This window comes from Kogia breviceps, chromosome 8, assembly GCF_026419965.1.
Source record: "Kogia breviceps isolate mKogBre1 chromosome 8, mKogBre1 haplotype 1, whole genome shotgun sequence".
Classification (NCBI taxonomy): Eukaryota; Metazoa; Chordata; class Mammalia; order Artiodactyla; family Physeteridae; genus Kogia; species Kogia breviceps.
In genome coordinates, this window is record NC_081317.1 from 39734517 (window position 1) to 39757362 (window position 22846).

Consider the following 22846-nt stretch of genomic DNA (forward strand, 5'->3'; position numbering starts at 1 on the left):
TACAATTGTCTGAACCTCTGGCATGTTCCATGATTGAGTTTTCTCCACTTCTATCAATCATGACACATAGCTTTTGGAAAAAGAAGGTTCAAAAGAGGATCTATTGGGGGAGGAGGAAGATCATTAGCAATTTTTAGTTCCCTAAAAAGGCCAAGGCCAAGTCAGTTTCTTTCAATTCCACTAGTTTGATGTCTTCCAGGGAACATGTCATGATTCCAAGGAAAAGAATCGAGGACGCTGTACCAGGACATAGTTTTCACATCAGACTCCTTGCTGTTGGCCTATTGCTCTGTCCAAGATGGAAATGGCCCAGAAATTCATGAAAGGGAATAAGCAGGCTGTTCTAAGTACCCCTCTAAAGCTATTCAGAAATCAAAGCTAATGCTTCTAAGCTATTGTCAAAGCTATACTAACTTTTTAAAAGGAGGTTTAGAGCTGGAAAAGAAGGAAAAATAAACAGAGGGGGAAAATATTGAATAAGTTGGGTCCTGGGAAGCAAAAAAATCAACCTTTACTTACATGTGCTGTAAGTTGCTGTTTTTCAGAAATGCTTTATGAGCTACAAATTTTAATCCGGAATCCACAATGGTCCTAAGAAAACACATAATTGCATGTATGTTAGAGCTAACAGATGACTGTCCCTCTGATGATAACAGAGCATAAGAAAAAGTTCTGCGATAAGGTATGCAAGCCCTGAGTACTCACAGGTTTTTCAGTCCCACATAAGCTTCAATATCATCTTCGTTGATGATTTCTAATCTTTTCTGATTTGCAATGTAACTGCAAAAAAAGCAGAGAGTGCAAAACTAGTAACTCAGAATGCAGGCAGTCCATTAAAAAATGGGTAACTTCCATCCAACCTCACCAGGCTGCTCAAGGCAGTCCCTCCCCACCCACCTAGCCCCACCATTTATTTTAAATACAGCAAGGAGAGCAAAACCAAATGAGACTGAGGAGAAACCATGGTTGAGCAGGTTTCATTGTCAATGAAATATCATTTTTTTCTTAAACTTTTATTACTCTTGCAACTAACAAGTTCAGTTTGCGTCTCCACTCAAGGTATCCCCTGTGTATAGAGATGAAAATAACTTGGAAATGCATCCACTACCTCTCAAAAGCATTTCACCCTTATGGTAACAGCCACAGGGAAGCTGGCATCACCACACAGAGGACAAATCACATCTTTCCTCACATTCCAAGAGAAGCAGTCACTCCCTCCTTTTACCTCCTGAAACACTGTTCCCCTCCCCCTTTCTCTTTCTCTCCCTCCCTCCCTTCCTTCCAACTCTCTCTTTTCCCAGCCCAGGATCCCCTCGTTCTGCTTTTGTCAGTAATAAAACCAATTTTTCCTTTCAGGAACCACATTTCTAAAACCCCACACTGCCCTAGTGCGCTCTCTATAGAAATCTCCTCTTCCCCATCCACCAAACCCTCACATACAGGAATAAACTGGTAACTCTGGCTGCATGGAGAGTTCCATCCCCTGGACCATGAGGACTGGCTTAGAAATGTGCCTGTGACCTCAACTAGACTAATGAGAAGCTTCCCTAAAATTAAAAGATGAATGCCATGATATTCTCTGGGATTATAGCTGAAAGATTACATAGGCCTGGGGACACAAGGAAAGAGACTGTCCAAGTATGAAGTCAGCACACAGGAGGAAAGAGAGCTAAGAGATATAAAGAGAGAGAACCCTGAAAATGTCACTTGAGCTTTTGGATCCAAACATCTCTGAGGTTAGCTGTCACTAACAGAAGTTTGATCTGAATTTCTGTCATTTGCAACCAATAAAATCCCTGGTAACACAAACACAAAGCTATCAAACCTACTACCATGGAATTACCCTGTGCTACAGTTATCTGAGTATCTGTCTATTCACTTTTCTTGATCACGACCTCTTTTTGAAGACAGCTGGATCCTGCCTTATAATTCTTAACATACACCACAGCATCTAGCAAAGAACCTTGCACAATGTAGGTCTTCAAGGAGGATGGATGGATGGATGGGCAACACTTGGAGTTCCAAAGGCACCCCAGGAAGTTGTATTAGGATGGATTTTCCCCTTTCTTTTTCAAAAAATTTAAGATACATAACATTCCAATTAAGACACTGAAAACAAATATGTAGCTCTACTGTTAACAACATGAATTAAAATGAAAAAAATAGTAACCAATGAGGGAGGAGATACAGCATCTACAGATTCCTTCTACCCAATCCAAAAGAAGAAAAAAAAAATAGATGTCAAAAGTATTGGGGCTCCCATGTTTAGAAAAGAAATTTTAGAAATAAAGCAAAATAAGTAAATGCTCTGAGGGAAAAAAAATTACACCAAAGATAAATAATTTTAAAAGGACCCACATAAACATTGCTCCTGTTACATTAAAAAAACAACGTCCAAGATAGAAGGGTATCTTCTGCTCAGAGATCTTGGTTCTCTCTGATATCCAGGGCCTGGAACTTAATAGATGTGCAGGAAGGATTCCTTCCCTTCTTTCCTTCTACCCCACACAGAAGGAAACATTTTAAGACTCCAACCTAATGAGCAAACAACAATTTTCAACATTAAGAGTTTTTATGAAATGTTTCAAAATTATCACACATTTTTCCAAGATTTTCAATCCACTAACATTTTCAGTAGAAACCACAGTGACCTCCCTCTTCTAAATTATCTCGCAATAAGAACTGCATTCAAGAGGGCCCTATATTTTAATGCTTTTTTTCATGCAACTGGCAGAAAAAAGGACAAATAACATGGGCAAGGTTTCCTTTGGGGTCACAACCAGAATTCCCAAGAAGCTTGTTCACTCCTTACAGCTGAGCTAGCATGGTGGCTGTCACTGTTCTGAAATTGTCTGAGAGATTCTCCAGCTCTCTTTGCTGGCTCATCACTGCATCCTCCATGCTTATGACAGGGGCCTGACACTTAGGAGGTATTTAGTCAATGTCTGTGGCACAAGGCATTTATTTTTAACTTTTTATTTAGTTATTTATGCCCTTTATTTTATTGTTATTTCATTTTTGTCATATTTTTAATTTATAAACTCTCCAATTGTATTCAATAAAATACAGCGAGCGAACATAAATAAAAATGAAAGGCATAGGGGCTTCCCTGGTGGCACAGTGGTTGAGAATCTGCCTGCCAATGCAGGGTACACGGGTTTGAGCCCTGGTCTGGGAAGATCCCACATGCCGCGGAACAACTGGGCCCGTGAGCCACAATCACTGAGCCTGCGCGTCTGGAGCCTGTGCTCGGCTACAAGAGAGGCCGCGATAGCGAGAGGCCCGTGCACCGCGATGAAGAGTGGCCCCCGCTTGCCACAACTAGAGAAAGCCCTCGCACAGAAACAAAGACCCAACACAGCCATAAATAAATAAATTTTTTTTTTTTTTTTAACGAAAGGCATATAGAAAGAAGAGCCAGGGCAGAGACATCAGTGGAGGTAGGAATTGGGTTTAAAATGCTGGGAAAGGGCCACAAGCATAATTCTAAGCTTTCCAGTGACCACTGCCCCTGAAAAGAAGGAAAGGGGGATACATTTAGCCAGTGGTAACTTCACAGTGTTCATGAGGTGAAAATAAGTCAGATATTAAGCAAAGTGTACCTGTTCTTGAATCTAAGACCAGACAGGAGATTTTGTTGAAAACCATCAAAAGAACCATGTGAAAGTATTAAAAATGGTCATTAAAGAATGTTCTTCCACTGTGAAGGCAGGGATGCCCTGGATAAAGAATGAATTTTTCTCCTGGTCAAAATGGATAAAAGCAACAGAAGAGCTGGATTAAAAGGTCAGCAATTGCCCCTCTAGATGCCAAGAATTCCCTTTTATAAGTTACCATCTGCAGAAAGGCCCACAACATAGCCGTGGGTTATACATTGCTCATGAAATCTACCCCTTAAGAAACGCTGCTTAGACACCATTAAGTGAGGAATCATAGGGTTAGAATGGGAGCCAGTAAAGTTTATAACAAACAATTCACAAAGGAGAAACCTCAATGGCCCAGGAACATATGAAAATCTGCTCACCCCTCAAGGAATATGAAATGCAAACCAAAGCCACATGGACTTACCATTCCTCTGCCACTAGCTGGACAAAATGTTTAAAATCTGACAATATAAAGCATTGCTAAGGATGTGGGGTATTTCTCTTATATTGTTGGAGCGAGTCTAAATTGGCACAACCACTTTGAAGAGTAATTTGCCAGCATCTTGGAAAATTATACATCACACGCTTTACAGAGTCCAACAATTCCATTTCTAGGTTTTCACCTGAGAGACATGCTCACTCCTACACATGAGGAGACATATACAAGAACATTCATGGTAACACAGTCAGAATAAAAACCTGGAAACAACCCAAGTGTCCATCAGTTAAGAAAGAGAATAAAATGAGGCGTGTTAAATAACTACGGTAGATTGAACCAGATCTTTATATGTGAGCAGAAAGAAATACTCATGCTAAGTGAGAAAGAACAATAAGCAAAATTTCAAACTGATATGTACATATCATATAAAACAATTGATGTGAACTTTTAAAAAGACACAGAAAACAATACCACATAGTGTTCATAGTCAAGGATAGTTGTAAAGTACAAAAGGAAGATTGCAAGGAAAGTCACCTTGGGAAAGGAGACAGATCTGCATCAGGGATAAAGAAACTGAAACTGTTAAACTGCTTTATTAAACCAGTAAACTATTTCTTTTCTTAAAAGAGAAAAGTCTTTGTAACAAAAAAGACAAAAATGTTAAAGTGTCAGTTCTGAATATATGCACCTGAAGTTATTGTTATGTCATTACATTTTTATGAATTTTTTAAATGTATGAAGAAAAAAGAAAGAAGGAAGGAAGGAAAGGTAGGAAGGAGGGAGGGGAGGGAGGAAGGGGGGAAAGAAAGAGGGAGAGCCAAAAAAGCTGCAAAGGAAAAGACCACAGGGAAGCTGGACCCCAGGGCTTCTCAGTTACTAGGTCACCAAATACACCAGGGCTCAAGTCCTTGGTTCCTTGGACCACCCAAAAGCAAACAGTCTAAAAGCCTTCTGATCCCTGCCCCAGAGCCCCTGGAGAGGTCCAAGACTAAGGAGCATGCTGGGCTGCCCCCTACTGGTGACTTCCACGTGCCTCCAGAAGGACCTTGGCAACACCAGGTCTTTTGAGCTCTGCCATCTCATAGCTACCACTGATCAGAAAAGCAGCAGCTGCAGAGACCAACACAGGGCTAGGAAGGAGAGAGGAAAGGCCAGGCCAGGGCAAACAGCTGAAAGATGTGTGGACAGGCAATGTAGTAGGCTCTCCCCCAGAAAACTGTTCTCCCAGAAAGCTGTTCCAAAGTGCTGGCCAACTCTGAGGGCTCCTTACTAAGTCAAGCTTTGCTTAATAGAATCCCTGAGAAGGGTCCCACTCCCACAGAAGCAGTGGAAAGGTCCAGCGTTTTGGTACAGACCTCTCTCTCCATGACAGCCCCTAACTCCTCTGACCCAAGCCCACCGATCTGGAAAGCTTAGGCCCCAGGGGCTTTAAGACACAAGCCCTCCCCCTAGAGTCCATGCACCAGTGCTCACATGAGTTCAGCCAAGCTTTCGAGCTTCTGCCCTTCCAACCTGCACACACTGCTGCCTTAGTTCTCTTTGGGGACGGTTGGCAGCCTTTGAATAGTGACAAAGAGACTTGGTGGATTTGGATTTTTAAAATCTGATACCCCTTAAGAGTTTCTCTCCCTTACCTCCTTGGCCTCCAGGTCCCTCAGGCCCACCCCTCCATCCGCAATCTGTGTGGAATCACTCTCGGCCTTCGACCATCCTGTTTTGCCCAAATATGCCTTCCTCCTTTCTAAAAGCCATCTATAGTACTCTTTCTTGGGCCTCACATTATGAGGCTTGTTTTTTATTGTTGTTTTTAACTTTTACTACATCCCAAGATTACTGTCTTCTGTCCTGAAAGTTGGAACTTCTCAATGAATTCACCTAAAACTCTTCTGGGCCCCTACAATATCTGAGATGCTGCTTGATTTACAGGCAACATCAAAAAGCCTTTTTCCAATCAAAACATTTGTATTCCATCAGTTGGCAAGCATTTCTTTTTTTCTTTTTTTTTTTTTTTTTTTTGTGGTACGCGGGCCTCTCACTGCCGTGGCCTCTCCCGTTGCGGAGCACAGGCTCCGGACGCGCAGGCTCAGCGGCCATGGCTCACGGGCCCATCCGCTCCACGGTATGTGTAATCTTCCCGGACCGCGGCACGAACCCGTGTCCCCCGCATCGGCAGGCGGACTCTCAACCACTGCGCCACCAGGGAAGCCCGGCAAGCATTTCTTTAGCATTTATTCTCCTTCTTAACTTTATAATTAAGAATTAGAGGGGATGGAGGTACTCTTTGTACCCACCATTGTATTTTTGTACTAATATACCTAACTCTCCTGCTGAACTGTTAACTCCTCACATGGAAGAGTGTTATTCATCAAACTGCACGTCCATTTCGGAACACAGAGCTGATGCTCATGGAACACTGGCTGACTTAAAGCAATCAATCTGACCCACAGATCCTCCACTGGAGTTCTTATTATCTCACTGGAAAGACCAGACATATACACACTATAGACCCTAAGTGAAGATTGTGGTAATAGAACATAACTTCATTTGTCATATAGAAAACAAGGGAAAAAAAGTAACAACCATAACAGAGGAAGATAGCCAATTCTGAAAGCAAAATTTGTCCAATCTAGAAGCAAATTTAGATCACAAGCATACAACACAGTCAAACCAAACACTCATTTATTTTTCGTAAATGATGAAAACTAATTGCCCTCGGAAGACGAGCGTTCATTCGCCATCTCAGTTTCAGAAATGTTAAGGCTACAGCAAGAATCTTCAGATCCAGCTCTTCTGGACTTTGAGGGGGTGATGCTCCAGAAGGTCAGTGCTCACTGCCACAGTATCTGATGAGCAAAAGAGAGAAACTTCCAAGCAGAGGTCAAGTACATGCACTGAGAGGCTGCAGTGGAAGGAGCTACAAGCTATCGCTGGGCAGTGAAGGCTTCCATGAGGTCAGGCTTCGAAGGGGGCCCAGAAAGTCAACAGATAAAAAATGTGAACATAAGCAAAGTCCACACTATTTGCCATTTTATTTTGTGTTGTCACCAAAGCTTCTGCATTCTCAACATGACATCCAGGGCCTTCATTATGACTTTTTCTTGAGGGTAAAGAATTTCCTTTCCTTAGGCTTACCAAAAAGCCCGTAGGTGGCTTTTTGGGGGAAAAAAAAAAAAAAAAACAGATAATTTTAGGAAAAATTCACGGAAACATTTTTGCATTACAGGTTCCTAGAAAGGATACTCATCTCATTTGAAAAGATTTCACATTGACTTGAACAACCTATCAAATAATTCCTCCGGGCAATCTTTCCAAGTAACAAAGAGTGGTTTCTAATGCATCTTTTCTTCCTGTGTATTAGCTTAAGAGCAGGATTGCTCCAAAGTAAAATTTCCCTTTACCTTAGACTTTATTACCTGACCTGTAGGCTGACGATATATCAAAAAGAAATGGAAAGAGCAGTGAGTATTTCTAATGGTCGCTCTTCAAAATGGAATTGCTTCCCACTACCCTGGCTACCCTCACCTCTCCCCCACCACATAAATAAAGAATTAAGCTAATAAAAGCAGATAGAACTCAAATGTCACAAGAGATTGTGATATGTGCTCAGGCTTACAGCCATGGGGTGAGGCATTTCGGCTCTGACAGGATCCTCTCTGCCATAAGATTTCCATCACGGGGAAGAGAATAATCCGTTTTTTAAAATGTGCCCTTGTTCCTTGAGTCCATAACCAGGTAGCTTCAGTTGCTCAGCAAAATGCTAAGAAAGAGTTTTGAAAATCAGTCCCTGATGGACCAAAGCAGGATTCAAAAGAAGAATCTCTCAATCACTCCATTCCTAAGAGAGGGTCCACCACCCCACCTGTGACAACGTGAATGCAGAGAACACCAAATAAGTGGGCTCAGAACCTGAATTCCAGCACCAGCCTACTAGCACAGGCTGATTAGCTGCAGCACTTCCATCTTCTTTTTGGCCACGGGCATAGAAGTAGCCCCAGTAATTCCCTTTTAGAGAGTGCTGTGTGCCAGGCACTGAGGTACCCAGGGGGTGTCTCCCTTAACCTGACAAAGCTACCAGGAGAGCACTATGATTGTTTCCACTTTCTGGAAGAGGTAACTGAGGCCCAACCTTGCTAGGTCACGTCCCCAGGATTACATAACTGCCAAAACAGGATTTGAACCCAAATCTACCTGCCTCTGGATTCTGAGCTCATACCCACTCTACCGCCCCCACCAGGACCATGGACTTATGAGTCCTGCACCTACAGTGAAGAATACTTTCTAAAATTTCTGCAAAATGCATCTTGACAAATAATCACAGCCTGAAAACAACAGTCAATGAAGCAATGAGGACATTTTACAGGTTGCTCTCATGTGTTATACCTACAGAGGTAATAGGAGATAAATAAAGTATCTTCTCAGATCCTTACACAATGCCAAGCTCTGAGAACTGCAGCTTCCTAGAATAGCCTAAATTCCTCGGGAACTTAAGAATTCAAGTGCCTGTGGAGAGGGTGTGGACAAAACGGAACCCTCCTACACTGCTGGGGGAAATGTAAATTGGTGCAGCCACTGTGGAAAAGAGTACGGAGGTTCCTTAAAAAACTAAAAATAGGGCTCCCATATGATCCTGCAATCCCACTTCTGGGCATACATCCGGAAAAGACAAAAGATCTAATTCCAAAAGATACATGAACCCCAATGTTCATAGTGGCACTATTTACAATAGCCAAGACATGGAAACAACCTAAGTGTCCATTGACAGATGAATGGATAAAGAACATGTTTTATATATATATGTATATATATATATATATATATATATATATATATATATATATATACACACACACACACACACACACATAATGGACTATTACCAGCATTTGCTGCAAAATGGATGGACCTAGAGATTATCATACTAAGTGAAGTCAGTCAGACAAAGACAAATATTATGTGATATGTGATATCACTTATATGTGGAACCTTAAAAAATAATACAAATGATGTATTGTACATACAAAACAGAAACAGACTCACAGACATAGAAGACAAACTTATGGTTACCAAAAGGGAATGCGGAGAGGATAAATTGGGGGTAGGGGATTAACAGATGCACACTACCATATATAAAATAGATAAACAACAGGAATTTGCTGTATAGCACAGGCAACTATATTCAATATCTTATAATAAACTATAATGGAAAAGAATTGGAAAAAAAGAATACACGTATATACATATATACGTATATATAAAACCAAATCACTTTGCTGTACATCTGAAACTAACAAAATATTGTAAATCAACTATATTTCAATTTTTAAAAAAAGAATTCAAGTGCCTGGAAAACAATAAGTGGTGTAATGTGAAGGATAAACACACTCCACTAGCTTCACCTCTCCCCAGTTATGTGACCTTGGGCAAAAGTCCCTACACCTCGGTTTCCTCGTAAATGGGGTAGTAACAGTACCTGCCTCAGGGAGTTGCTGGAACAATTAGAGAACTGCCCTAGCCCATATGAGGACCACAGTCACTGTTGATTATTAACAGCAAGCAGCAGACTGGGGTTCAGGGACTGGCTTGGTCACTAACTAGCTGGTGAACTGAATCTCAGCCTGCCCCCAGGGCCCACAGGCATGGAACAGGAAATTTGGCCTGGAGAATGTCTCAGTTCCCATCAGCACTAATTATAAGAAAACTTCTGCAACATATTATGAAGAGAAAATTACATACTGGGTTTCTCTCTGAGTATTTATATAGCATCTTTCTCATCCACCTCTCTCAATGAGGTGGTGCCCAAAAAGAAACACTGCAATTTGTGACCAGAAAAATTAATTATGAAAAAACCTTTAGAGTTGGCTTTCTACCTAAAACATATCAGTCTCCAGCAGAAAAAATGTAAGTTTAATTTGACTTAACTAAATAATAGCCTCCATGAAAATTTAGGATTTGATCCCAGCCTACAAACAATGTGACATGTAAACCTTATACCGGAGGGTGAGCAGGGTGTCAATATATTTAAAATAAATAAATTTTCTTTTTAGCTGCTAACTTTTCAAAATGGGAAGATTTTTTGTTTTAAAAATCTGAATTTCCACATTGTCTTAAGAAGCCAGAAGGTCCTCCAAACTGGACTAGCATTTCTTCCTGGCAACAGTCAGGGCGAGCTGAGTAACGTTGCTCCCGGGTGTCTGGAGCACATTTCCAGTTGGTCACATTCTGACCTCAGCTATTTCACTGGCTCATAGAAAGATTTTTATGACACCTGATTTAATTCTTGCTTGTAATTTCCTCTTAGATTTCAATGCTCCGACTCCTCTCCTACATTGGTATGTCATCTCCATGCACAGAGATCCCTAACAGAGATCCCTAAATGAGTTTGCTCGGATAAAATGACACAAAGACCACAATAAAAATACCTCCTTTTCTTAAAGAAGTTACTTCTACCTGTTCCAGAACCTTTAGAAGCTTCCTCTGTTTAGAAACAAACTAAAACTGACACAGACATAGCCAAGTATAATTTTATACTTGGTACAATGGTACAGAATCCCCAAAAGGAGCAAGGGATATGTTTTTCCTGACAAAAAATTGTTTTCCTTCCCACTAATTTATTTAATATTTTACATTAGGTTTCAGATCTTTCGATAGATCATAATAACTTGCCATAGCAAATGGAAAGACAATTAACTAAACGTGTACCATGGCATGGTTTCGCCATATCAGATGAAGAATCCAGGACAGAAATGGTCCTGATACTACACTGCCATCAAGAAAGAGGCTTAAGTGATGTGTGAGCCAAAATTTTATTTTGGACAGGTGTACTCTAACATCAGTCGATATGAAACCACCAGAAATATGAGTCAGCTCACTGGGTCACTCAGGGTACACTCTGCAGCTAATTTATCCTGGCAGGCCCACAAGGGGCCATCCCTCTCAAGGCTGGGGGCACCCCGGGAGCCTGAGAGGGCTTTTCCTCTGGCTGGGAAGCCGTCTGGTCACACCTGCTCCTAACAGCTTCTAGGCTAAAACCATCTCTGCTGTGCTCTGTGGGTGGATCTCTGCCATCTCAATCAAGCATCTGTCCACATTCCGAGGCAGTCATAGCGCTACTTCCCCAGGCAAGCCTGGATCTGCAGCCTGCTGGTACCCCCACAACTCATCTCGTCCGCGGACGGGGTGGCTTCCACCTGGATGGGCACACAAGCCAGGCTGCTTGATCTTTGTAAAAGGATGTCAGCCCCACCATCTGCTTGTCTGGCTTCCAAAGAGAATGGATCTGGCTTTAACCAGGAACAGAAATTAACATATTCCAGCTCTGGTCAGAGGGGACAACTTCATATCATCTGCAGTCCAGCTTCTAGCAAAGCCTGGCTCAGCAAAGGGTATGAGGGGATGGGCAACTAAGATCCTGCATTGTATGAGTTTTATAATTAAAGCATCGGGAGATTAAATTCTTGGAACACGTTAGCGTCCTTGCAGAATTGTCGTCCTTGTCACTTCCCCCAACTTTCACTGACTTTCTCAGTAAGAAAAAAAATGAAATCTACTTTCTGCATTTTTCATAAAAGCTGTGAATTACATCACTCATATTCTCTGCAAAAGAAACTCTTTTCAGAACAGAGTGCCAAACAAAGCTATGTTCCTGTGGAATTAGTAGGCATTCTCCTCCTTAATAATGAGCTTCTCTTTTCACTGCCAGGAAGTTGAGGACAAATGGTGTGCTCAATTACAGCAACTATGTCAACCGTTAGAGTTAGCTGGAGTTCTTGTCTCTTTTTTTTCTCACTCCTCCCTCTCATTTTTACCTTATTAACCTTATTGTGTAAAATAATTATCAGCAGTTATTAAAATACTAATGATAAACTGATTAACTGCGACATTTCTATACTTGTCCAATACAAATTATATGGCCATTACGATCAATATACTGGTAAAATAGCATCGTCTTACAGTTGTTTTCAAGAAGTGAATTGGAGGGCTTCCCTGGTGGCTCAGTGGTTGAGAATCCGCCTGCCGATGCAGGAGACACGGGTTCGTGCCCCGGTCCAGGAAGATCCCACATGCCGCAGAGCGGCTGGGCCCGTGAGCCATGGCCACTGAGCCTGCACGTCCAGAGCCTGTGCTCCGCAAAGGGAGAGGCCACAACAGTGAGAGGCCCACGTACCGCAAAAAAAAAAAAAAAAAAGAAATGAATTGGAAAACCATATTATCCACAATTTCTCTGTGTTTCAAAGTGAGTGTTTATAAAAAGTGAAATCTTGCAACTCCAATCTAACACAAAATTATCTTTTTTCCAAAAAGTTTTTTCCTCTTTTCCCATTATTTCAGGTCAGTCAATGTTTCATTGATGAAAAGCGAAGAAAAACTTCCAATGATTAACCCAGGACTTAAGAATTCTAAGAAGCATTCAAGTCAGCACAAATCACAGCAGAACACACTTTTGAAAGCTCTTGGCCTCCAATTGGGCCAAATCATTCCATAGGAAGAGAATTTTTGGAACTAATATTTCTGCTCCAACTTCAGGATAGATCAAGCATGGCACAGGGAAAAATTAGCATCTGGCATAATGTCAAGAAAAGAGAATGATTCAAGCAGTAAAATTTTAGGATCTCTTCGAAGGTCTGTTTTGATTTTGACACAATTTCTCGGCCCACATTTATTGGCTGTGGGACTAAGGAGAGTGATAGAATGTGAGGAACACTTTCAAGTTCATCTTCACTGGTTTCCCTTCACGTGTTAACCTTTAGTCACTTTATAGAAGGTTAGAGATTATTAGAGTTAAACTACAAAGATATTGGTGGAAAGGGATCCCAGTCATAAGTGGTCATGTAAGGCCACAATAAAGAGAAGCTATTTTACAGAAAGGAAGTGTGAGTGCATCATAAAGTCCTAAATAAATCTCTTATAAAAACTTTTAATTCAAGGGATATATCATTGCTAGAAAAGACGTATATTTTGGAGGTACCTAGAGGAGTCAAATTCATGGAGATGGAAAGTAGAATGGTGGTTGCTAGCAGCTAGGGGGAGGGGAATGGGAAGTTGTCATTTAATGGGTACAGAGTTTCAGTTTTGCAGATGAAAAGAGTTGTGGATTATTTGGATAGCTGTGTTAGTTGCACAATAATGTGAACGTACTTAATGACACAAACTGTACATTTTTAATGGTTAAGATGGTAAATTCTGTTATGTACATTTTACCAGAGTTTTAAAATAACAAAAAAAGGAAGATATATATTTTGTAAAGGCCTTGCAGTTAAAAAGTGAGAAAGACAATGAAAAGAGAAAACGGAGTACAAATTGATAACCTCTAGAGTGCAGGGGAATTGTTGTAAACAACCTAATAAATAAAATGGACCAGGACTGTTGAAGAAAACAGTTGCAGAACAAAGATCATGACCTGAGTCCGAGTGGCTAATTCTGACCCATCACTGCTCCGGTCAATATCTCAATCAGCTGAGCATGCCAAGATGAAAGTAACATGTAAACCAGGGAAAGGGAGCCAAAGGTGCCCTTTAAGGAGAACCAACACCCTCTTACATCTATCCTCTTTAACCCCAGTGCCTGTCCAGTGCCACACTCAAGACAGATTCTTTTGCTTTTCTGTACTCCCCAAGACCTACAGAGTCTACTCTCCTTCAAAACATAGTTGAGGATAACCGGACAATAAAAATAAAAATGAACAGTCGAACTCTAACTATGCGTCATGCACTGGTACAATTATTTTACATGCATCAGCTCATTTTAACCTCACAGAAGCCCCATCAGAAAGGTTCTATTATTGTCCACTTTTACAGATGACGACACAGAGGGCTTTATAAACTAGTCCAAAGTAGCAGGGGCAGACCAGCTTCAGAGTAGGGCTTTTAACCCTCCAAGCTACCCGGCCTCATAACCTGTGTGATTCCCGGACACGAACTCCCAAAGAAAATGAAAAATTATTTTGTTGACCCACCTATGCATGGCAATGGACATATTCAGTGATTTTTCAATTTGGAAAAATATATATAATGAGCAAAGGAACTTTTTAGGCACAGTTTCCACAATCCTAGGATCCTCCTAGGGTGCCAATAAAAAAAATATTCAGCCATAATGAGCTGAATAATTCAGATAATAATTCAGATCTAGAGCTTTCAGGGTCAATGCTATCATTGGTAGAAACAGGTAGCTACTGATGTTTAACAAGCCCCATTAACTTCTGGGGACGGATCTATGCTTTGCTGGTCTGTCTGTGTCTGCGATATCACAAAGCTTGTTGTAACACAAGTCAGGGAAGGAATCCTGCACAGCTGTTCTTGGAAACATGGACCCCCATGCTTGAGAATTCCCCTGAAGAAGGTGAGGGCGCTGCAATGGGAGCAGTCTGGGGAGCCTGGCCAACCCCCTGCATGCTCCTCTATTCCAGAGCATCGTCATGGCTCAAAACCACCATGATGCAGAGGTCAGATCCACAAGGCAGAGGCCCAAACAGCCTTGCCCCTGGTGCCCTTAGCTCTGGACAATGGACCCAGGCATGTCAGAGGCCCTCACTCCGGTATTCTTCCAGCCAAGTTCCTCCACATGAGGCAATGGGATGCTCCCACCTGGAAATCACTCTTTCCCTTCTTGACCTAGTAGGATCTCAGAATTTCCTAAGCCTAAGACCCTAAGCCCATTCCCAGGGCCCACGCAGGCCTTTTCTGTGGGTATGTCCTCCTGTTATAGATATGCATGCTCCTAAGCACAACTTTGCGTGTGTGTGTGTGTGTGTGTGTGTGTGTGTGTGTGTGTGTGTGTTTGGGGTTGGGGGGTCCAAGTTCAAATGTGTAGGACAATGAGCTGACTGGAGACCCTACAACAGGTCATATAAATGAGAGAAGCTGGCCTAAGTCTTATTACCCAGGACCCAGAAAACCACCTGGTGGGAGGACATATTCACAATATATTTGTTGGTTAACTAATTGACTAGATGAATGAATGAATGGATCAATCAAGCAATCAATCCATGCATGTATAAACAGTCAATTCCTGTCCTCCATTTCAGCTATCTGAGGGAAAAGATGACTTTGTCAAGAGAATGTCTATGGCACTCTGAACTGTGCATGTATAGATATAAGCTACAATGAAAGGAGAGTCATGACAGAATGGACTCTAGGGTAGGCCGGGGTAAATAAAAGTCTCAGTAGTGCCTTCAAGGCTCCAGGCAGTTAAGCTCCAGAAAACACTTTTTTATTTTGGTGAGAGAGCAATTCCCTGAAAAAATAAATGAGATGGCAAAGAAGTTAAGCCCCAGAGGGCCACCTAGGCTTACCATGAGAGCCAACAACTCAACCAAAAATAAGACTTTTCTCATAAGAATTAAACATTATATGCTGATTCCATAATACCCGTTCCTTTTTAAGTTTAAATTTCAAAATACTCATGGAGTCTAAACTATTTTCATTTGTATGCATATTATGAACATACTGCATTGTATAAACATAAATAAATGGATGTTATTTATCTCAAAGGAAAATTATCTTTTTGGATTATTCAACACAATCTGTTCACCTATATACTTCCCCACTCTATTTTTAAAAGCCTTCCTATCTCGTACGTCCATCAGTTTTTTTATGATCAGTTTTGCAAACAACTATTGAAATTTCTAAGATGCCTGATAATGTCAATTATTATAAATATAAAGGAAGTCCCATGAAACATTATAGGATCAGTCCAATGCAGCTTGATTATAAAGGTTCAACAGTATATGCATCAAGATGCTTCATTAAACTGGACTTGACACTTTATACTCCTGATGTCTGCAGTTCTTTAAGAAAAATGAACAGCCTCTACCATCCATACTACAAGAAGGATAAATCACATCTGAAACTCACACCAGAATCGCTTTTTTTTTCCCCTGTCCTGCTTGCCTGCACTTTATTTTTTTATTTTTTTTAACATCTTTATCAGAGTGTTATTGTTTTACAATGATGCGTTAGTTTCTGCTGTATAACAAAATGAATCAGCTATACATAAACATATATCCCCATATCTCCTCCCTCCAGAATCGCTTTTTAAGTGAAGCACCATAAATGCAGTCGCAGGGAAAACTGGAATTGATCCATAGGGATATGCGTTATTAGCTATTACACAACAGAAAAGGCACAAATCTTCCCCATTAGACCCATTTGTTTGTTGGAGATCAGATGTCCCTGGAATGATTCTTCCCTGGATTTACCTTGTTTTTGAGCTGGCCTGTTCTGCATCTCTCTTCGTCTGCTTACATTCACCCTCCATCTCTTCCCTGTCTCTCCTTCCTGTTGGATACATAATCAGCCTGCCTCATCAAAGCTTTGCCTTTCTTCCTTTCCAGCTATACTGTCTCTACGATGAATTGATTTCTTATTGTGCATGAACCAACATAGTGCTACCTAATTCCATAAAGGTTATTTATTTAAACAAACACCTTAACCTGACGACTTTATAAAAGTCATGTCTAGAAATGTACACTTTGACAGCCCAAAGAACAACCTATAAATACTCTAATTTGGAATTCTAAATTTTAGATTTGTAGGGGAGGGGAATACACATGCATATATCCTTGTGTCTGTGTATAATATGGAGATCCAGGACATTGTGCTGGGGAACAGCAATAAACAAGATCCACATGGCCGCTGCCTAAATTCACGCAGTTTATATTCTAAGGGAGTGTAGAGACAGGTACTCAGGTGCACATTTACAATATTAAGTGACCTATGGTGGGATTGGGAAACACTGGGTAAGGGGCTATAAGAACACACAGAAGAGACACGTAGCCCAGAGGTGGAGAGGCAGAGGAAGTTAGCCAGAGGCAGAAGCCATGAAAATGGTGTTCCTGGAAGAGAGGACAGCCAGTGTGAAGCCTGGGAGACTAGAGCTCCATAGGGGAATTTAAAACTCAAGGAGGCTGCATCATCGTATTAAAGAAAGGGAGAGGAAAAAAAATGAGGCTAGAGAAATGGGTTTGAATCTGAGAATGCAGGGCTTTTAAGACTCGTTAAGAAATTGTGAGTTTTTAATATATAAATATAACTTTACCCTAATTTAGAATATCAATATCATGAGGGGGAGCTAGGCAAGCAGTTCCTAAAATTCATATGGAAAAAATTATCATGCAAGAATACTCTTGAAAATTCGGAAAGTAATTGATGAGTAAGACTAATACTTCAAGTAGAAAATATTTATATATATGTATCTGAAACTTTAGGAGATAAAAAGTTTAGTGCTAGCATGTAAACAGACAAACTGATTAACAGAAGAGGACAGATGTCAAAATAGGCCAAAATACAAAGATGATCTTCATATTTAATCAAATTGTTATTTTAAATTAGTGAGGGAAAGTTCTAGTTATATAAACATTGGTGTCAAGAGACCTGATGGGCTGATTAGCTCTCTTAAAAAATATAAAACAATTTTTTTTGCTACTTCATTCCTTACATTTTAAAAATCCAGATAGAGCAAAGCTTTAAATACAGAAGCATGAAATAGTAAAGGTAACAGAAGAAAATATAGGAGACTTATTTTAATCTCTTATAGAAGGTAAGACTCTTTTTAGCCACATTTACAATATAGAAGCCATAAGGAAATAATAAATTTTACTACAAAAACATTTAATTCTGTGTTACCAGAAAAAGAACTATAATCAACATTCGAAGACAAGCAAAACATTAGACAAAGCATAAATATTCTTATTGTTAAACAGATTTTAGGAATCAATTTTTTGAAAAGGTCACCAAACCAACAGAAAAAGAAAATGGTTAACGGATACACAGTTCACAGGAAAAGAAATACAAATGGCTTACATGTAAATAAAAAGATTTTTAACCTAGATCATAATTACAGAACTGTGAAATAAAACAATGATGAGATGCTATTTCCCAAGAATATGATTGACAAAGGTCAAGAGGTTTGATAACAAACAGTATTGACTTGGCTGTAGAAAAAGAGGTGCTTCCAGTTTGGGTGGGAGAATAAAATGGTGTGATCTTTTTGCCAGACAACTTGGCAATATCTATCAAATCACATATGTCTTGCAAATGTCCCTGCAATTCAAATTCTAGGAAAATCATGCACGTGTGCAAGAACTTGAGCACAAGGTTGTTCAACTGGAGGTTAGTTAAATAAAAACTATTCATTCAATAGGTACTGTGAGGATGTGAAAAAAAAAAAAAAGGTTTGAGTACCTATAGGGATACAGAAACATTTTTAAGATACGCTGTTAAGTAAAAAAAAAAAAAAAAAAACACCAAGAGGTAGAACACTATAGCATGCCCCTCATTTGCATACAAATTATATATATATATATATATATATATATATATACATATACATATATATATATATATACTCATGTTATGAGTAGACTATTTCTAGAAGCAGACACACAAACTAAAATCAAAGTTTCTACTGGAGAGAGAGACTGAGGGATTAGCAGGTTGGAGACTAACTTCTCATGATACACTTCTTTATACTGATCATATCTCTTATCACATTCAAATATTACTTTTAAAAAAAACTAATTACTAATAAAATTCCATACAATAAAGTTAATGCATTTCAAAGAAAAAATGTGCAAAATCACTTTAAAGACTCAGAAAGGCGCCCAGCCTTGAGCAAGTCTTGGCTAAAGGCACTAACCTTTCTAAAGAAAGAATGTGTCAATCAGAATTGGTGCCTGGCAGTGAATGAAGGAGAGAGAAAGGAGTGTCCATCCAGGGGACACAGGTCTGGGCCAAAGTACTTCAAGTTCTGCATTCCCTTTTGTGAAGGCTCTCCCATTATGGAGATGGATGCCTCAGGCAAGCTTAGCTTAATGCCATTTAACATTTTAAATGCAGAATTAAGTGCCCTTGCTCTAATTCCAAGATCATCAAGCAAGCTTCCAGTTATAATTTGTTCTCCATTATAGATCTGCTAGTGTAGAAAGCAACTGTTATGTTGATCTGTTTATTCGGGTCTATGTGATAGTTACATGCTTTGCTATATAGTGATATACTGACAATCTGATTTGGTTTGGTTTGGTTTTAACCTGAAAAAAAAAAAACAAAACTTTGGACTTTATTTTAAGAGACATGGGGAGCCATGGGGCAATTAGAAGCAGTGACATAAGATCAGCATTTTAGAAAGACCACTCTAGCACAGTGTGTATATGGGTAGAAAGGGGGCAAGACTGGAGACCAGGATGCCATGTAGGAAGCCGTTGCAGCATTATAGGCAAAAATGACGGTGGAATGAATTAACTTTTTGGTTATGTAAGTACTTGTTTGATGTTCATTTCCCCTCCCAGACTGCAAGCTTGGTAAGAAGAAGAAACCAGGTCAACCTTTCTTTCAACCAGATCCCAAATACTTAGCATGACACAGAGCAGATGCCAGTTAATATCTGCTGGAAGAAAGAATAAACGAGCGAATGAATGTGGGCAGTAGAGATAAAAAGAGTTGGACAAATTTAAGAAATATTTAGAGAAGTGAATTGGCAAGACTTGATAATTGAGTGAATACAGGGGTTAAAGAGAGGAAGGAGCCAAGGTTCTGGACATGCAAAACCTTTTGACCAAGTGGGCAGTGGTGCCATCAATTAACATAGGAAACACTGGAGACGGTTTGGGGTGACCATGATGATTTAACTTGGAAATGTCGAACGTGATGCACTATGACATATCCAAGAGGGATGTTCAGTAGGCAGATGACCCAAAGGTCATCCCTGATAGTTGATGGGGACGATTATTAGGACATAAGCAGCATGCAGAAGGCAACGTAAGTCATAGGTGAAGATGACATATCCCAGGAAAAGAAGCAGTTCTAGGAAAGAAGCCAAAGAGACATCAACTTTTAGGAGAGAAGCAGAGAAAAGGAAGCCCTTAAGTAACAAGACTCTCCCTAGCCAGAGGGATAGGGAGAAAACAAGGAAACTTCATTGACAACAAGGCCAAAGAAAAAAGATGCTTCAGGGAGAGTGAGAAATGAGGCCAAGTTCTGTTAAGAAGCAAATAAGAGAAGGACAGAGAAATACACCTTGGATTTAGTCCTGTGAAGGTCTTTGGGGATGGCAGAGCAAGTTTGATGAAGCAGTAGGCTGAGACTGGATTGGGAGGGGAGGAAATAGACACAATGAATACGGCCCAGTCTTCTAAGATCCGGATTGGAAGGGAGAGAGGAAAGGGCCGAGACTAAAGGGAAATGGAAGGAGAGGGGACAGAGCTAAAGGAAAACTTTTCTAAGATGGAAGGGACCTGGTCCTGCTTAAATTCTGATGTTGAGAAGAGAAAGAGACTGAAAATACTGATGAGAGGAGGAAAGTCATCAACAGAGAAAAATTTAAGGGGATGGGATCTTTAATAGAGGTGGAGTGATTAGTTTCAGCCAAAGGGGCTCCAGCCCTTCCCTTCTACTGGAAGGAAAAGGTTAGTTTCAGATACAGACAGTTTGTTCAAATGGAATATAAGTGGATGAGGCCACAAGAACATCACAAATATTGACAGAGAAAAAATAACCAAACTCAGCTGGGTTACTGCCATCATAGGAAGTAGAAATGGGGATTGCTCACATCCAGTCTACATGTCTACGGCTCCCACTATTAACAGTGTAAAGTATGCACATTTGAAAGGGAGCACCCTTTGTGACTGGCCCCATGTCTGGCTGAAGCTGAAACTATCACCATATAAATGTGGGTTTTAGCCTCATGTGCACTGACTGTCCTTATCACATTTTATTAAAATTAGATCTGTCTCTCCCACTAGATATAAACTACTCAGGGGTTTCTTGCTTCTGTAAAGTACTTTATTTGTCTGTAGCATCACCAATGTCCTCAATAAACACTAGTTGAACTGAACTAATGTTTGCATGAAGTTTGAATTAAATGGCAGGCAGCCCAAATGACAATCGGGAAACATATTCCAGCCAGAAGGAAAGGAAAAGTTGATGGGGGCAGAAAGATGAGATTTGATTTCAGCGCACACTCCTGCTTTGAGGGTCATAGAAGATGGAGACTGGCAAAGAGGCAAGCCAGTAAGAGATCCCTCCGGAGCACCACCCACAGGAATGGTCCAAGAGTGGACTGAAAAGGTCAGGACACACCAGAGTGGCGGGTGTTCTGATCAGATGTGAACATATGGATTAGCTGATGCAATTACCTAAAAGGGCAGGTAGAGAGTAGACGTTAAGAAAACTATCAAAAAAATGTTTGTTTCAGTGAGTGGGAAAACTGACACCCAGGTTGGCAGGGAGCAAGTAACCTGCAAAGCCATCTGACCTGAGCTGCAGAGGTGGGCTTACAGAAACTCACTGAGAGGACTCTGTTGTTTAAGCCACCAAGAGGACTGGAGCAAGCTCTGGGCTGGCCGGGGGGAGGAGGCAAGGGCGAATTCCAGGACAGAAAAGGAAACACTGGTGCCCACGGCTTACTGATTCAGAACCACAGAACCTTTCAGAAATTAGCGTCCATCTGAATCCCAACCTTCAGTTTCAGGATTAGGGGACTGGTTGGTGAGATTAAACAGCTCACCCAGGATCCCAGGTTCTGATGCTGTCAGAGTGTGGATATGAACCCCCACTCCCATCTCCCCATCCAGGTCCCCTTCAGTTACACCAGGTTCCTTTACGCTGCTGCCTCTCTGACTACATGAACCTTAGCAGACCAGGTTCAGGTGGAACCATGGTGATGACCCACAGGTCCTGTAACCCAAGATTTCTTCACAATCCACGAAAGGGGCTTTGCAGCCAAGCACCTGCCTGAGCATGTGTGTGTCTGTGTCTGTGTCTGTGCGTGCGCGTTGGGGGCAGCGGGGAGGGGGATAAGAAACATCACCAGAAACAGAGGAAGGAGACTGAAGGGTCACAGAGGGAAAAGGCCAAACCTAGAGTGCAAGGACAACACGCCAGAAGCAAAATCCCCCGTGACACTCTGAGTTCAGGGTGACAGCAGAGGGGCTGTGAAGTAAAGCTGAAAGCAGACCAAAAAGGGTATGTGGTTGGTTGGTTGGGTTGTTTGCAGAGAGGTGCTTGTTTTTCTATCATGCCTTGCCAGAGAACTTAGCGGCCATCGTGTCAAGCTCTCTGGCCCACCACTCCCCGGCCCCGGGGGGTGAATGGTAAGTAAGCCCGGGCTCAAGAAGAGAAGCAAGCTGTCCCCACTGCGAGCCACAGTCAGAGAATTTGGGCCCAGACCCCTCTACCACCTCACAGCAGGGAATTCCAGGGCACATGAAGCAGAAACAACTTTTATGACAAAGATTAGAGTTTAGAAGAGCCCACCTTTTAAATTGCACCATATTTCAGAGGTCGAAAACCAAAATTTTAATGTCTTTTGGTTTAAATGACACTATCGTAGAACTGTTCAGAAATACTTCACTGAAATAAAATTTGTGTTTCTGTTGAGGACTGATCAAAGAGCACAGACACATGGGTTTCTGAGTAGCCAGGTCGGCTAACGGACTCGCTGCTCTAAAGCTCACATATTTCACCCAGAGAAGACCTCCTGTCAGGTCCTCATTGAGAGAAATGCAGAATGATTAAAACAAATTTTTTAAAAGTCTGGGTGGGGATGTCATGTACAGCATGGTGACTATAATCAACAAGACTGTATTATATATTTGAAACTTGCTAAGAGAGTAGATCTTCAAAATTCTCATCACACGAAAAAAAATGTGCTAACTATGTGTGCTGATGGATGTTAACTAGATTTACTGTGGCGACCATTTTGCAAAATATGCAAATATTGAATCATTATGTTGCATGCCTGAAACTAATGTAGTATTGCAAGTCTATTATAT

At 40.9% G+C, this 22846-nt stretch overlaps 1 protein-coding gene across 34 annotated transcripts in view; it reads right to left on the minus strand.

Moving 5' to 3' along the window:
• Positions 1-22846, minus strand: part of NTRK2 (neurotrophic receptor tyrosine kinase 2) — a 371518-nt gene that overhangs the window by 338094 nt on the left and 10578 nt on the right. For all 34 annotated transcript variants that reach the window (XM_067041231.1, XM_067041225.1, XM_067041227.1 and 31 more), the window contains 2 exons: positions 706-780; positions 520-591 (listed from right to left, as the gene is read on the minus strand). In XM_067041231.1, coding sequence (XP_066897332.1) covers positions 520-591; positions 706-780 — 147 coding nt within the window. The remainder of the gene's footprint in view (positions 1-519; positions 592-705; positions 781-22846) is intronic.